General features: G+C 49.3%; 1 protein-coding gene and 1 pseudogene across 1 annotated transcript; both read right to left on the minus strand.

Annotated features, from left to right (window-relative positions):
- Positions 1-1966: 1966 nt before the first annotated feature.
- On the minus strand, positions 1967-3108 carry LOC136527681 (uncharacterized). Its single transcript, XM_066520474.1, has one exon. The coding sequence runs from the start codon at positions 3001-3003 to the stop codon at positions 2725-2727; it is 279 nt and encodes a 92-aa protein (XP_066376571.1). The 5' UTR covers positions 3004-3108; the 3' UTR covers positions 1967-2724.
- Positions 3109-6913: 3805 nt separating this feature from the next.
- The window catches only part of LOC136526494 (leucine-rich repeat receptor-like protein FASCIATED EAR2), a 29373-nt pseudogene continuing 21037 nt past the window's right edge, over positions 6914-15249 (minus strand).

Genomic DNA, 15249 nt, shown 5'->3' on the forward strand with positions numbered 1-15249 from the left:
AATATAATTTATACATCCAACTTTATTCTTCACGTTAATACCTAAGTTATACATAAAAGTTTTATGTATAATTTGTATAGCTTTATAAGAAATTATGTTGATAAGTTTGTTTCACAAAGAATCACACAGTAAGTTATATATATAAGTTATGTGCAAACTTTGTCACGTCGAAGTCATGTGTATAAGATATACGAAGTTTGTTCCACAAGTTAGACGTAAAAGTTATGCGTATAACTTTGTAACTTTCCAGAAAAGAAAAAGGCGCATAATTTTTTTTGCCAAAAATAGAAAACTTTTCAAAAAAGGAAAGTTGCGGAAATTATTTTTTTTCTTCTACAAATAGAAAGTCGTGGGTGCTGATTTTTCGTCAGATTTAAATTTGGTGAACGTTCGCTATTTAGTGGAGTCGTCCGGCTTCCTTCCCTCCCTGCTCCCGTGTATAATATCACCCTCGTGTGAAGCTCTGACCAAGAGCCGTCTGTCAGCAGTCCAAGAGCAGGACCAGCTGTGACCGGCGCTGACCAAGAAGACGACGCGCACGGTACCAGCTATCAAGATGGGCCGAGGCGGAGCACGAGAGAGCGACGACTCAACGCGAGGGTCCAAGGCCCAGAATGGGCGTGAAGCCGTAGCCAGCTGGGAGAAGAGCCGTAGTGAACCAGTATACCCTGTAAACAAGCACGCCGCTGCTGCCGTTGCTGCAGTTCTTCAGCACGTCGCCGCTGCCGTGCGACCTCTCGCCGATCCCCGTCGTGTACAAGGGGGAGGAGGGGGTCGACGCGAGGAAGTGAGAACCGTGGCCGCGGACAACCACCCAGGCACGTTGCGGAGAACGCCTCTTTCGTTGGCTGACGGGTGCTCTCTGATCTTGCTTGCAGGCGGAGGCTGCCGTTGGTCATCCGGGTAAAACCAGGTGTCCCCCTGAATTTGTTCCAGGTAAATCCAGCATTTTTAGGCCCGTTTCCTATTACTACATATACTGTGAAACTAAACTCTTGCAGGAACAAATGAATGATCCCTGCTTCTGCTAGTGTTATCCTGACTGCCTGCTCTCTTTGGGCTCTGTTGCTCACACGTGTCCAGGATCAGGAAGATGGTGAATGGACTGATGATGAATTGACTGACACGGCCAAGAATCAGCTGCTGCTAATGCTTCCTCCAGCGCTCACGACGCGTCATCAGAAAAAACCATCGTCAACGCCTCATCCAGCACAGTCGCGAAACGGTTTTCGGTTAGCCCGGTCGTTCAGGAAGCGAGCCCGATTCAGAATCAGATGGTAACGCAAGATCAGAAGCAGGTGCCGAAGGCAAACACCTCCCACCACTCGGGCAGCGACGACGATGGCGAGGGGCCGAGGATCACCACCTGGTCGCGGCTTCGGACCACGATGACGGCGACGACGGCGTGGAGGAGGAGAAGGCCAAAGGCGAGCAGCTGTCCGGCAGCGGCGGCGGCGGCACCGTGAACCGCGTCGGCCCGGAGAGCAGGTCGGCTGCCTTCGTGTCGGACTTCGAGGCGGCCGCGTGGATCGGACGAGTTCCCTTCTTCCAAGCAGTACGTTCTTGTGGATCGTGTCTAGGCCGCGCGGCTGTTCTTCTCCGGTTGAGCTTGAGCATCCTCTGAATTGTGGAGACTGATGCCTCATATATCATTACATGTACCAACAAGAATCTCTTCAGAAAATAAGAATCATTAGTTCATTACATGTACCAATAAGCATCTCTTCTGAAAAGAAGAATTAGTTTTATTATTCATTCAGTTCTTGGTCGATCCATCTTTGCTGGCAACAGCCTGCGTTGTTTGTGCTCAAGAGCACCTTTTTCAAAGATCAAAAAGAGACATTTCGGCTTTCGCCTTTGCGAGAGAAATAAACCATCCGAATTCAGATCAGCAAGGTCGAATTTCAACCACTGAAACTGAAATCCTCCACTTCCAATCCAAAACAGAAAACACAAACAACTGTGGTGGAAACTGAAAAGCAAACCAGATCAAAGCAAGCGCATGATGATTGATGATACAACTTGATTTGCAGATTCAAGCAGAGTACAACCAACCACCGTTTCTTTCCTGACAGAGCAAAAGCAAACTGAAAACACACAGGCCGATCTGGAAAGCAAGCACACTGTGACTTTTTTTTAACGCCTCTCATCTGGGTATGCTATGTTTATAAGCTGTTCAGTTACACACCAACCCACACACGCACACCACACACACCACGCGTACATAAACAAACCTACAACTACACCCAGATCACCAGATCACGTCCTTTGTGAGATCACCGGGTCCAATCATGACACCGTAGACGACGGGCACATCGCATTCCCTTTGTGGCTCTACGTGTGAGAGACAATGAAATTTATTTTATGGTAAATTCCGTTGAGAGACCAGAAATTCGCAGCCACAAGTGCTCGAACTCCAGCCGGCAAGGTCCCAACCATCGGGCCTTGCCACCCGAGCGTAGTCTCAAGCACACTGTGACTTGAGAGACCAACCATACACACACACAGTTCATACACGCACACATGAAACATGCTTAGAAACATAGCATGTACACAGTAGCGCCTCCATATATGCAGCAGCTATTTAGCTTGGCCGTCGGCGTTCCGCACACATATAACTTGTGCGTGCATATATAATTGCATATGAGCATCATGATTCATGCATATATATGTGGTGTAGGAGTAGGAGTAGTATGGATTGCATGCAGCTAGCAGGTTGAGTGTTCAGAGGCCACCGTAGCGGATGTCGGAGAACTTGGACTTGAGCCATTTGACGCTGCCGCGGACGGTGGTCTTGATCCGGCCCGGAGTGGCGAACACGTTGTACGCCGCCACCCGGCGCCGCCGCTTCGCCTCCGGGTCGTCGCGGCCGCTCGGCCCGTTGAAGCTGTACGACTTGCCCGCCTGCCCTGGCCCGCCGCCGACGTCCTCGTAGTCGTACCCGCCGCCGCAGCCGTAGTACGCCGACGAGTGCTCGTGCGGCACCGACCTGCACTTCTCCATGGATCCTCTTCTTCTTTCTTGGATTTGCTTCTCTCTCTCTCTGTCTCTGTCTCTGTGTGTGTGTGGAGATGATGAGTGAGGGGAGGGGTGGGTGATGATGAATGAAGCTACTAATTGAGAGTGGGCAAGGTGATAAAGGGGGTGGGGTTTTCTACTTGATTTGTTAGGCGGTTTTGCATTGAGCACCTTGTATTTTGTAGCTCTGCTAAAGCAAGTCCATTTGGTTCTCCTTTACGACCGGAGAGCATGGATGGATGGGCTCGTGTCGTGTCCCTTGATTAATACTCCATCCGGTTCTATAAAACAAGTTGTTTTGGACATCAACACGGTCTTTAAAAAACGACTTTGACTGTAACTTTTTACTATAAAATATTTATAAAATATAGTCAATATATACTTTTATGAAACTACATTTCGAGATAAATCTAATTACATCACTTTTATATTTTCAAACTCAACCCAAAAGAAGTTATTTGTAGTCAAAGTTTAAAATGTTTGACTTAAGACAACCTCAAAACGACTTGCTTTAGAGAACCGGAGGGAGTAGGTTCCTTACAGTTTTAGCGCAGGAATCTACGGCCTTTTCAACAAAGTTTTAGGGGCACTAAAGGTTGTATAAGATGCACTATAGAAGTTCATCATAGTTCATGTCTCCTAACTAATAAGGTTTTAAACCCTAAAATAACATTTTTTTTGTTAGTCCTTTACTCCTTTTGAAACAAAAACAGTTTCATGGTTTTAATTAATTTGCATCTCAAGAATATAAGGCCTTTGCCATAAGGGTCTAGGGGTACGCATCTCAACCACTAGGTTAGTGATGATCATTGTCCTTGTCCTCTATCTATGGTTTTAGTTAAAACTCGAGAAAGTTTGGTCAGTTTTTTTCTCTAGGATGGTTGATGCTTTACCGATTTTGTCCACTATAGGACATCAACTTGTGCTGTAGCGCAGTTTCAAATTTTGCAAGTTACGTGCACAGGTACTCAGAATTAGTTATATTTACTCTGTCTATCCATTTCTAACTGAATACCCATTTATAGACTCTATAAATTCTATCGGCTCTCTCCACCTAAAAAAGAATGCATTTCTCACTTCCCGAGAAGTAAAATAATTTAAAAGTTTGACTATGTTATACGAAAAACTACTAACATTTACTATACTAAATCAATATCGTAAGATTAGTTATGAAATATATTTTTATAGTAGACTTACTTAGACACATAAATGTTGATACTATTGTATAGTAATTAATATTTCCAATTGGTACAAGATGTTTTCATCCTTCGCATTACAAAGACACTGCTTTTTTTTAATCATGTACAGTAAGTGAACGGCCAAATCTCATCATGTCTATCTGTCCACCCCTACACGGCCTGTTCGCTTATTAGTTTCAGCCAGCCCAAACGAGTCAGCCAACAGTATTTTTCTCTCACAATAAACTAGCACCAGCCAGCCCAAACCAACCCAGAAACCAACTAGCGAACAGGCCGACAATTTTCAACCACAATCCGTACCGCACGTTACATGACAAAAGCCAGTCTTTTAAAAAAAAGCTTGAGCAGAATGCTAAGATAATCGGGAAAGGTGCTCCGCAATACTGGACAAGCTCGGGCGTGTTTCCGCGATTCTGCCGGCCATCCACTGATTCGATCATCAGCGAAGCGGGAAGCCACGCACCGGGGATCCAATGTTTGGGCTGGGGATGGAGGTCGGCCGGGACCCGAAGGGAATGATGATGGATGCGAGGGGGAGCTTTCCCTGTGCTGTGCGATGCTGCAGAACGGGCTGTATTGCCTGGTTGATTTGGCTGATAAGCCATAATTGAAAGTATTTTTGGCTAATTTGTTGGAAAAGAAAAATATTGTTCATTAACTAAAAAAAATACGACTTATAAACGAAGTGAAAGGCACTGAAGTGGGGGCGGCACTCACCCTGCCCTACCCTACCCTACCCTACCCGTTCGTGTGACCCACGCATGTTGTTGGCATGGACATGGAAGATGGCGCCATTCGTCGAGATGGACCGGACGCCGTAGCAGCGAAGGCCCATCCATCCCGTGCTCTCCTTCTCGCCCGGGCCGATTGGCCGAACTGTGAAGAAGCTGCGGCTGCCTCTACCTGCCCCGACCCCGAGGCCGGAGCGCCGGACCCCGGGATGCCAGATCGGTCAGCTGCGAATGCGCGCCTGTGCCCACAGTGGCCGTGGTCCTACCGCCCGATCTTCGTCCCGTTCGCTTAGCTTATAAGCCGTACTTTTTCAGTAAACGAATGATATTTTTCTCTCACAGCAAATCAGCCAACGGCACTTTCAGCTATGGCTTATCAGCCAAACAAACAGGTCACTCCCCGCTTCACTTCGCTTCGTCTGCTTGCAACCGACGCTTTTCTGCAGATCGGCGAAGATCCAGACCTCGAGCTGGCGACTTCTGGAACAGGGCGCTCGTGGCCGTAGGCCCACCGGTCTGAACAGTGAGCACGGTCCGTCAAAGCATGGCTCGTGGGATCTCCGAATTGCAGGTCCCCTAGTGCTAGATCTTTTGGTATATATATACCCTACTACTAGTACTAGTAGGAGCACTAAACAAACAGAGCTCTAGCAAAGTGATGGCGAAGCATGTTGTCAAAAAAAGTGATGGCGAAGCAATCAAGCAAAGGTGCTGAACGGATGCCTGGATCCACGGAGGCACGGAGGATCGGTGCCATTGCCAAGCAACGGCGTGCGTAGCGTTCCACCCAGTGTCCCCGAGGCCAAAGAGGCGAGAGCGCATCCGATCCGCATCCACCACGGTCCGTCCGTCCGTCCGGGGGAGCAAGCCGACACCCGGTCAGGTTCAGTGCACGGCCGGATCGACGGGGAAAAGGTAGCGATCGATCCGGTAACGCCGTAGTGGACCAGACCAGCGGGTGGTGCGCGATCGACGCATCTCCCACTCACTCATGCACCCATCGGTGGTGTTGCCTCGACCGAACCCATCAGTCGCATCCAGGCCGATCGGTCAATTTCTCGTACCGTACTGCTACTACACCTCCGCCGTCGCCTAATACCTGGCCTTTCTCAGTTTCTCCGCGGCGCCCGCGCCGTCGTTTCCCGCTGCCGGACCAACGAAAGCCACGTCCGCCCGCGCGGGCCACGAGCGAGGACTGCTACTACTACTGCTAGCGTTAGCGTGCGTGGCCGCCCCCGTTTCTTTTCCTTCGCGTACGGTACGGGTAACTCCGGGCGGGAAAACTGGTTGAAAGGCGGGGAGGGCGGGTTTGCCCCGGCCGATAACGGGAGATTCTGCGCGGTTTCGTGCGAAATCCACGAGTGACTTGCCGATGGTCTCAGCCTCTTGGGGTTCCGATCCCGTTGTTGCGGCGTCGCGCTTGCGTCGGTCGGCGTGGGAGCTTCGCCGTTCGCGCTGGCGCTGCCGCGCTGCTGGGCTTTCCACGTCACGAACCAAACCACCATATCCTGCATCTGCACCCCACTGGTGATGGAACATCATCAGGTCTTATATTATATAATACTCCTATCTATCTAGGTGGCTGGTGTGTTTTCCGTGCCCGTGAGATATTCCATCTGTCCACCGACAGACACATGAACGTTCTGCAGTGAGTTTCTCACGCTCAAGTACTACCCGATAAACCCAGTCGCCTCCACGCCTCTCCTTTTCTTTTGTGATGAACGACAATGGCTGATGGACGGACACGACCGGCAGTGGCCCACTGCCAAGTGCCAACCGATCGCGACGCGCATCCAGACGCACGAGAACTTGCGATGGAGCGCTACACGCCCACACCGATCAATCAGACGGTCAGATGGGTCTGCCTCACTGCCTGCCGCTGCGTATGTACGGTGCATGGACGCGGATGCTCTATCCGTGCACGACACGATCGATCCACCGTAAGATCCGATCCTCAGCAGTGGATCATGCGAAGCTCCGGGCTGTCGCCTGGAAAGCTGAGGCACGGCACGGCCCACGGTCGCGGCAGGATGTCCCCCGGCCCCGAGTCGCCGTCAGCGGCGGCATCGCGGAGTCCACTGGGTCGGCGTCGTCGGCCCAGCGGAATCGGACGCCACTTGATGCCTTGATGGGTGTTGGATGATGGGGGCTCCAGCCTCCAGCCAAGCTCATCACGACAAGCACCGAATTTTCTCGCCGCTGTTGCTGCTCCGGCCGGATATGATCCACCCGTTTCTTACTTTCCGTTAGCACAACTGCACAAGTACTCCGATATTTGTCGAGCGACGCGAGATATTTTGCGAAAGGAATGAAGAAACCGTCCCCTGATCTGTAGATGGACGGATCTGTGTCCTGCAGGAGAAACTTCATGGGAATTACTGATGGAGTCCATCAGTCGAAAAGTGAGGCCTTTTCACGTTTTTCTTTTGAAGTGGAAGAAAAGGCCTTTTTCACGTTGGCTGTCCGATCCATAAGGTAAATACTAGTAATAAACCATATACTAGTGAATTGTAATTAAATCCACCTGCTAGTGACACGAGAAGTTAGAGGAGACTGACACCAGATATAAGCAAGCCATGACGTAAACCAGCAGGTCAAACGACCCAAACAAAACAAGAAGCTAACTAACCGAGCATTCACCAAATGTAAAGAAAGTTGCAGTAGCTACAGTAAAATGGCTGCAGAGTAGCTCAGTTGAACACGCCCAATACTAAAAGTAAGCTGAAGATATGCAATGGCACGGTGACAAAGAAAAGATAAGGTTCCCTGCAGAGAGAATCCCAAAAGGTGTAGTAATAAGCGAAACAGTTGACAGAACAAGACACCACTGCGTAGACTCTGAAGATCTTTACCATCAACTCAGAACGCGACCTGGTAGAGTGAGTAAAGTATGAATAATCAGGACACTTCTGAATTCAGGAGCAAGGTATATTCTCAAATCTAATGCAATGTAATGTAGAGCACCAACTTAAAATCAGCTATCAGAGTCTCCTTTTCACTCCAGAAATCTTTTCAGTTCCCGGTCTACTGGATCCCTTGTTGCCTGCATCCATCTGAAGTAATACATGTATACAGCGATTCAGACTCATGCCTCTCATTGCAAAACAAATGGGAACTGAAGCTTCTACATTCATCACATAATGCAAGAGACTAACAGCTATCAATGTGTAGCCTGACATGAAACTGGCACTAGTATTTTTCAGGAATCCGGCTCTACATCTGTATCTATACCAGTACACGTCACTTCATACTAGTACTACTTGAAATATATGCACGTGGAATGGTCTGTAGCAATCTGAAAATGGTGGTTCCTGTGACAACTGTACTTATCTCTCCTTCCATCAAGTAATAGTAATCAAGTAAAAGTGTAAAACAATGTATGAAACAGCCAAAACTTTGGAAGGCCGAATACTGCTAGAGAAGGAAATGTGGCTGCAAGATTATATACCTTACGAATGTTCTTAGTGCCAGGAGGGCATGAGCTGAAGTTTCTTCTTCCATAAATCAAAATGGGACCAGACTTTCCCTGCAATGCAAAAAATCAATGCTCAAAAGTAAATCAAATGTACATGACAATAAAATTGTCGGTCTTAATACAGGACTCATCATCCCAGGACAATGTAATCACAATAGTCAAACTGATGCCCCCCGTTGACAGTAAAAAAAAGTCAAACTGATGTGTATAAATTTTTGGATTGAGCAAAACCTCGATCCAGATATTGTTACAGTGACCTCAAAGCAATGTTTGAAGCAACAAAGCAAAGGCTTGCATAAGAGCAGTTAGCAATCTTAGCAAATAGCATGACAAAATCCTATTGAAACAGAGACATGATTTTTTCCCCACGATGTTGACCCCCCACCCCCAAAACAGAGTAATACCTTGAAGGTTGAAGAAAGGTTATAGCCAGCCTCATTGTAAAGTACATTCTTGGCATTAGGTAGGAAACCAAAGGGCATGCTCTCTGGTACCTGTACAATAGGAAGACTCTACCAAGGGGTTTGAGTGACATCCCACATATGAATTAAAGACCAAATGCACAACTACTTAAGTGAAGAACTAAAGATACCCCGTTCGCGTGACCTTAAATCCGGCTTGATCCGCTTCTTTTTTTATCCGAAACAGTGTTTTCCCCTCATAAATTCCTCCAGATTCCTCCAAAATTCCTCCAAGCGAACGGGGCCAAGGTCCTACTGTCATGTGGGGGCGCACGTACACCAGGCGTAGACGGGCTCGTGACGTACGCCGTGCCACAGAGCGCGCTGCACGCGCAACAGACGCGCGCGAGGACGCGCTGGAGGACGTGGCCACCGTGAGTGGCTAAGCTAGGAAAGAGAGATTAGTTTCCTATTTATATTCCTTAAGTTTAGGAGTGATTGGTTGAGGCCTTGGCCTTATATGCTGTAATCGAACAATGCAATTGGCAAGCAAGATTATTATCGTTTAATCTCCCTCTTCCTCTCAACCAACAAGCCTACGGTGGAGGGGTAAACCTCGCCGGAGAAGACAGACCGCGGCTACGAACTCCGTAGCCAAAGGCCAGCTACCCGAGGGCTCGACGCCCTTGACACCTACATGATGGACTGAGGAAAAGTATTATTCAAGATATTTAGTGAGGAGCAAATTCATTTTCTTTTCAACACACGTGCGTCCTACTAAGCTGACTGCCCGTGAGTTGCTATGAAAAAATTCATCAAATACAACCCATCAGCTTAATGCTCATAAGGTTGGTTCAGTCAAGAATAATTAGATGTTGACCAGTTCCAAAAAGATATTTTAGCCACCTTCATGAATCAAAGATATTTTAGCCACCTTCATGAATCAAAGAAAGCAAAACAACTTATCACTAGTAGAGAAATTTGGATTTAGTCCTGGTATTTTTCACGCCCGGGACTATAGAGACCTTTAGTCCCGGTTTGTAGATCCAACCGGGACTAAAGGTCCCTGCCCAACGGCTACTGCGGCAGGCTTTTGCTGCAGGGGACCTTTAGTCCCGGTTGGAGCTACCAACCGGGACTAAAGGTTAACTTTTACTCCCGGTTGGTGTGGGGGTATTAACCCCTGTATCCTTACGGCTAAGCTTGGGCTGGCCCGGACCAGGGGGTCTGACCCACTAGAAGATGACGCGCGGCCCGGCCAATCTACTCGGAGTCCCACGCAAGGAATCAAGACAGACTTGGAGATCAAGCAAGATCCTGATCGGTTAGAATAGAAATCCTTATCCGGCCACCTATGGCAATTGTAATTGGTTAGGATTAGTTTCCAGATCTGTAACCCTGCTCCCCAGACTATATAAGGCGGGCAGGGGACCCCTCTAAAAAACATCCCTCATTGACATACAACAATACAATCAGACGCAGGACGTAGGTATTACGCCTTCACGACGGTCGAACCTAGATAAAATCTCGTGTCTGTCTTGCGTCACCATCTTGTTTGTAGCTTGCGCATCTGTCTGCCGATAATCTACTATCTTGGGCATACCCCTAGGTAGACTGCCGACCATATTTCGTCGACAGTGACGCGCCAGGTAGGGGGTGTGCGTACTGCTCTCCAGACGAACAAGATGGTCATCATCCCCAGTTCCATGGCTACGCCGAACGATCTCACGTTCACCATCGGCCAGATCACCTGGACCACTGGCTCCGACGACTTCATCGCCATGACCACGGAGGAGGCACGGATTCAATCTGCGTCGACCACTGCTTCACCTGCATCAGCTACGGCTCCGACCACGGTGGATCTGGCTCCGGCCACACCAGCATCGTCTTCAGCCACGCCGACAACCCGTCGTCCGCTTCCTCGCTACAAAGGGAGGCAGATCGACAACACCGACCTGCTCGACTCCATCGATCGGGTCGGCACCAAGCTTGCTGAAACTCTAGCTCTGGTAAGTTCGATTCAAAGTCAACCTAATGAGCAGGTAACCACTACCCACAACAGATCTACCCGACCAGCTCAGGCCAGTCGTCCTGCACGACTCGGTACAGATCTCGTGGTCACATCTACTCTTGAAGGGCGCTCCGTTCGTCACTGACCAGCCCCCGCGACAGGTCTCCGGCTCTCTGAGAGCGAAGCCTCGATGGAGAACTACCAGGCCCAGCCCTACGGCCTGCGCAACTTCGTCAACATGGTCCGGATTGAGGAGTATCAAGAAGGATCGGTCCACACAGTTCAAGAGGGTGGCTCAAGCTCCCCGTCCGGCATCGCATCTAATGGCTCCGTCCACACCGAGCTCCAGCATCATGACAATGAAGGCGTTGAATACGATCTAGATATCCCAGACCACGCCCCGGTTTCCCATGATTCCCATCCTTCCCACCAAGGCGAGGAGACTTGATCAATTTGTCAGTAATGATGAACCGCCGGCAGTTGGCGAAACAGAACAAGAAAGGCTAGCACGCGAAGCACGCAATATTGACTGGTTTAATCGCCGACAAGTCGAAGCCGAGGCAGAAGAGGAGGCACAACGCATAAGGGTCCAACCACGCGACCTTAACAATGCCTTTGATAGGGTGGGGGACAAGCAGGTCTTCAGGACTCCAAGCGCCAACGTAGCTGTTGCTATGGCGACAATGCAACGACTACCCAATACCCCAGAAATCCAGGCAGTTCGTGATGATATACAAGCTTACCTGACGGCTGCTATGGCCTAGACAGCAGAGATTGTAAATCAAGCCCGGGCTCCATCCGTCTCAGTCGAATCAAGCCACAGCCGCCAGTACTCAAGTCGCTCACAGCCACCCAACCAACATGGCTCGTGCAACAACGACCCATCAAACAACCGTCAAGGAGGAAACGGTGGTCATGATGGTGGTCGGGACGACAACCGCCGCGACTACCGGGACGATAACCGCTGCGACTACTGGAACGACAACCGCTGAGACAACCGCGACAATCGTCGTGATAACCGCGGTCGCAGGGTTAACCAGGGTGGCAATCGGGATTGCTGTGATGGCAATAACAATCTCCGCCATTCCCTCGGAGAACGCGATCTGCGCGATCGCATTAACCAAAGAGCCAACGATCGTGCATCCCACGAAAGCTATCACCGTATGAAATATGATACTACTCATGGCCCTCCGGGTTTGAAGCAGTTTACTCCACACCTTCGCCAAGTCATATGGCCCAAGAACTTCAAGCTCGAAAAACTTTAGAAGTACGACGGCAAGGAGAACCCCGAATTATGGGTCATGCTCTACGAAACCGCATGCAGATCAGCCATGGCTGACGAGCACGTCATGTCTAATTACTTCCCAGTCGCTGTCGGCCACGCAGGCCACCAATGGCTGGTCAGCTTGCCGGCGAACTATTTTGATTCTTGGCAAGAGCTCAAGCAAACATTCATCGACAACTTCATTGCTACTTACGAGCAACCCGACAACAAATATGATATGCAGCGGATTCGAGATCACAAAGATGAGCCACTGCACGAGTACGTCCGACGCTTCTCGGAGATGCGCATCAAGGTCCCGTCAATCTCCGACAATGATGTAATCGAGGCTTTCATCATTGGTCTCCACTTCCACGATGCCCTAAGGGACAAGCTCCTCTGCAAGAGACCTGAATCAGTCACAGCGCTCCTAGCCACTGCTAAAAAATATGCGGATGCCTACGATGCTAAAACGATAATCATCGAAGAAGCAGCAAGAGTTCCGCGCTCCGACCACCCCCCACACCGCGACGACTACCGCGGCAACCATAGTCAGAACGACAATTTTGATCGCCGCAACCAGCGTAACGATTCTCGCGACCACCGCAACCAGCGTAATCAGCGGCGTAATCGCCGTGACGATTACAGGGGCAAGCGTGCTCGGGAAGACGATGGCGAGGTCAACGCCATTAAAAAGGTGGTGGACATCGCAACTATGAAGAAGACTACGCCAAAGCATTGAAAGGACCCTGCCAGCTCCATCCCAAGTCAAACCATACCATGGAGAATTGCCATGTTCTCAAATCTATCTACACGCGCCAATAGGCTTCGGATACATCCGACAAGCCTAACGATGCAGGGGAGCAGCGTAATGAGGATAACGATGATGAAGACGCAGATCCTCGTCACAAGTATGTCAAGCCAACCAATCACGTCCACACCATCATTGGGGGGCAAAGTGTCCATCGAGACCAAACAAGAACGCAAGCTGCTCGCCCGTGCTTGCTTGAACGTTGCCAACGCCGACAACCTCATCACCGATCCATGGCTCCCTCCTTGGTCTCATCGTGAGATCTCCTTCAGCAGAAAGGACCAATGGGCTGCAATACCTAAGCTAGGACGTTTTCCTCTAGTTCTCGATCCCTGTATCAACAAGGTCCAGTTCGATAGAGTGCTGATTGACGGCAGCAATTCCATCGATATACTATTCAAGAATAGTTTGCCAGCCCTGAAGATAACCTAGGCTGATCTCAAGCCATACGAGGCACAGTTCTGGGGTGTTCTCCCCGGACAGAGCTCCACACCTCTCGGGCAGATCACGCTATCTGTGCAATTTGGTACCCCGGACCACTTCCGCACCGACTACATCAACTTCGTAGTCGCTGACTTCGAAGGCACCTACCATGCTATCCTTGGTCGACCAGCGCTCATCAAGTTCATGGCCATTCCTCACTATAGGTATTTGGTGCTCAAGATGCCTACTAAGAAAGGGGTTCTAACTCTTAGGGGCAATGTATACGCAGCTTATACCTGCGAGGATGATAGCTTCAGAATAGCAGAGGCTCACGACCTCTCTATTTGCATGGCCGAGACCACGCTCGACGCCAAGAAGACCCCAGCCAACCACCTAGAGATCCCAGAGCTCGAGGCCCCACGCAAGAACATCAAGTCCAAAGAGCACAAAGCGATCCAACTGGTCGACGGTGATCTCAGCAAAACGGCCCTTATCGGGGCCAACCTGGATCCTAAATAGGAAGACGCGCTCGTCAGGTTCTTGAGGAGCAACGTGAGTGTGTTCACATGGAAACCCGCTGACATGCCCGGTGTACCTCAGAACTTGATCGAGCACTCCTTAAATGTCGATGGCAAAGCCAAACCTATCAAGCAGAAGCTACGATGGTTCGCTCGCGACAAAAAGGAGGCTATTAGGGTAGAAGTTACATGGCTTTTGGCAGCCGGATTTATCAAAGAAGTGTATCATCCGAAGTGGTTAGCCAACCCAGTTCTTGTACGCAAAAAGAATAATGAATGAAGAATGTGCGTTGATTACACTAATCTCAACAAACACTGCCCTAAAGACCCTTTCAGCTTACCTCGCATAGACGAGGTCATAGATTCAACTGTCGATTGTGAGTTGCTTTCCTTTCTCGATTGCTACTCTGGTTATCACCAGATCGCTCTAAAAAAGGACGACCAGATCAAGACATCCTTCATCACACCCTTCGGCACCTACTGCTACATGACCATGTCGTTCGGGCTCAAGAATGCCGGGGCTACCTACCAACGCGCCATATAGGCCTGCCTCAAAGACAAGATAAAAGACGACCTCATCGAGGCTTATGTTGATGATGTAGTTGTTAAAACCAAGGAAGCATACACCCTTGTTGACAACCTCGAGCGTACCTTTGCAGCTCTTAACACATTTCAATGGAAATTAAACCCAAAGAAGTGTATCTTTGGTGTTCCATCTGGTATATTGCTCGGCAACGTCGTCAGTCACGACAGCATACGCCCTAACCCAGAGAAGGTAAAAGCTGTCTTGGACATGAAGCCGCCCAAAAAGGTGAAGGATGTTCAGAAGCTTACCAGATGCATGGCTGCACTCAGTCGTTTCATATCAAGATTAGGCAAAAAAGGACTACCGTTTTTCAAGCTGCTCAAGGCATCCGAGAAGTTTGAGTGGTCGGAGGAAGCAGACGCTGCCTTTACATAGCTGAAACAATTCCTTATATCACCTCCGGTCCTCACTGTTCCTAGAGAAGATGAAACCCTCCTGCTTTACATTGTGGCAACTAATCAAGTGGTCTCCACTGCCATGGTGGTCGAGCGTGACGAGCCCGACCACGTCTACAGGGTACAGCGACCAATTTATTTCGTCAGTGAGGTGCTCAATGAATCCAAGACTAGGTATCCACAGATTCAGAAACTGATCTATGCCATACTAATCACATTCCGAAAGTTGAAACACTACTTCGACGGATATCGCGTGGTGGTCATGACTGAGTACCCTCTAGGAGACATCATTCACAACAAGGATGCAAATGGGTGCATCATCAAATGGGCAATGGAGCTATGCCCTTTCTCCTTGGAATTTGCAAGCCGTACTACAATCAAGTCTCAGGCACTTGTCGATTTCATCATCGAGTGGACAGA

The sequence above is a fragment of the Miscanthus floridulus genome, chromosome 19, assembly GCF_019320115.1.
Source record: "Miscanthus floridulus cultivar M001 chromosome 19, ASM1932011v1, whole genome shotgun sequence".
Lineage (NCBI taxonomy): Eukaryota > Viridiplantae > Streptophyta > Magnoliopsida > Poales > Poaceae > Miscanthus > Miscanthus floridulus.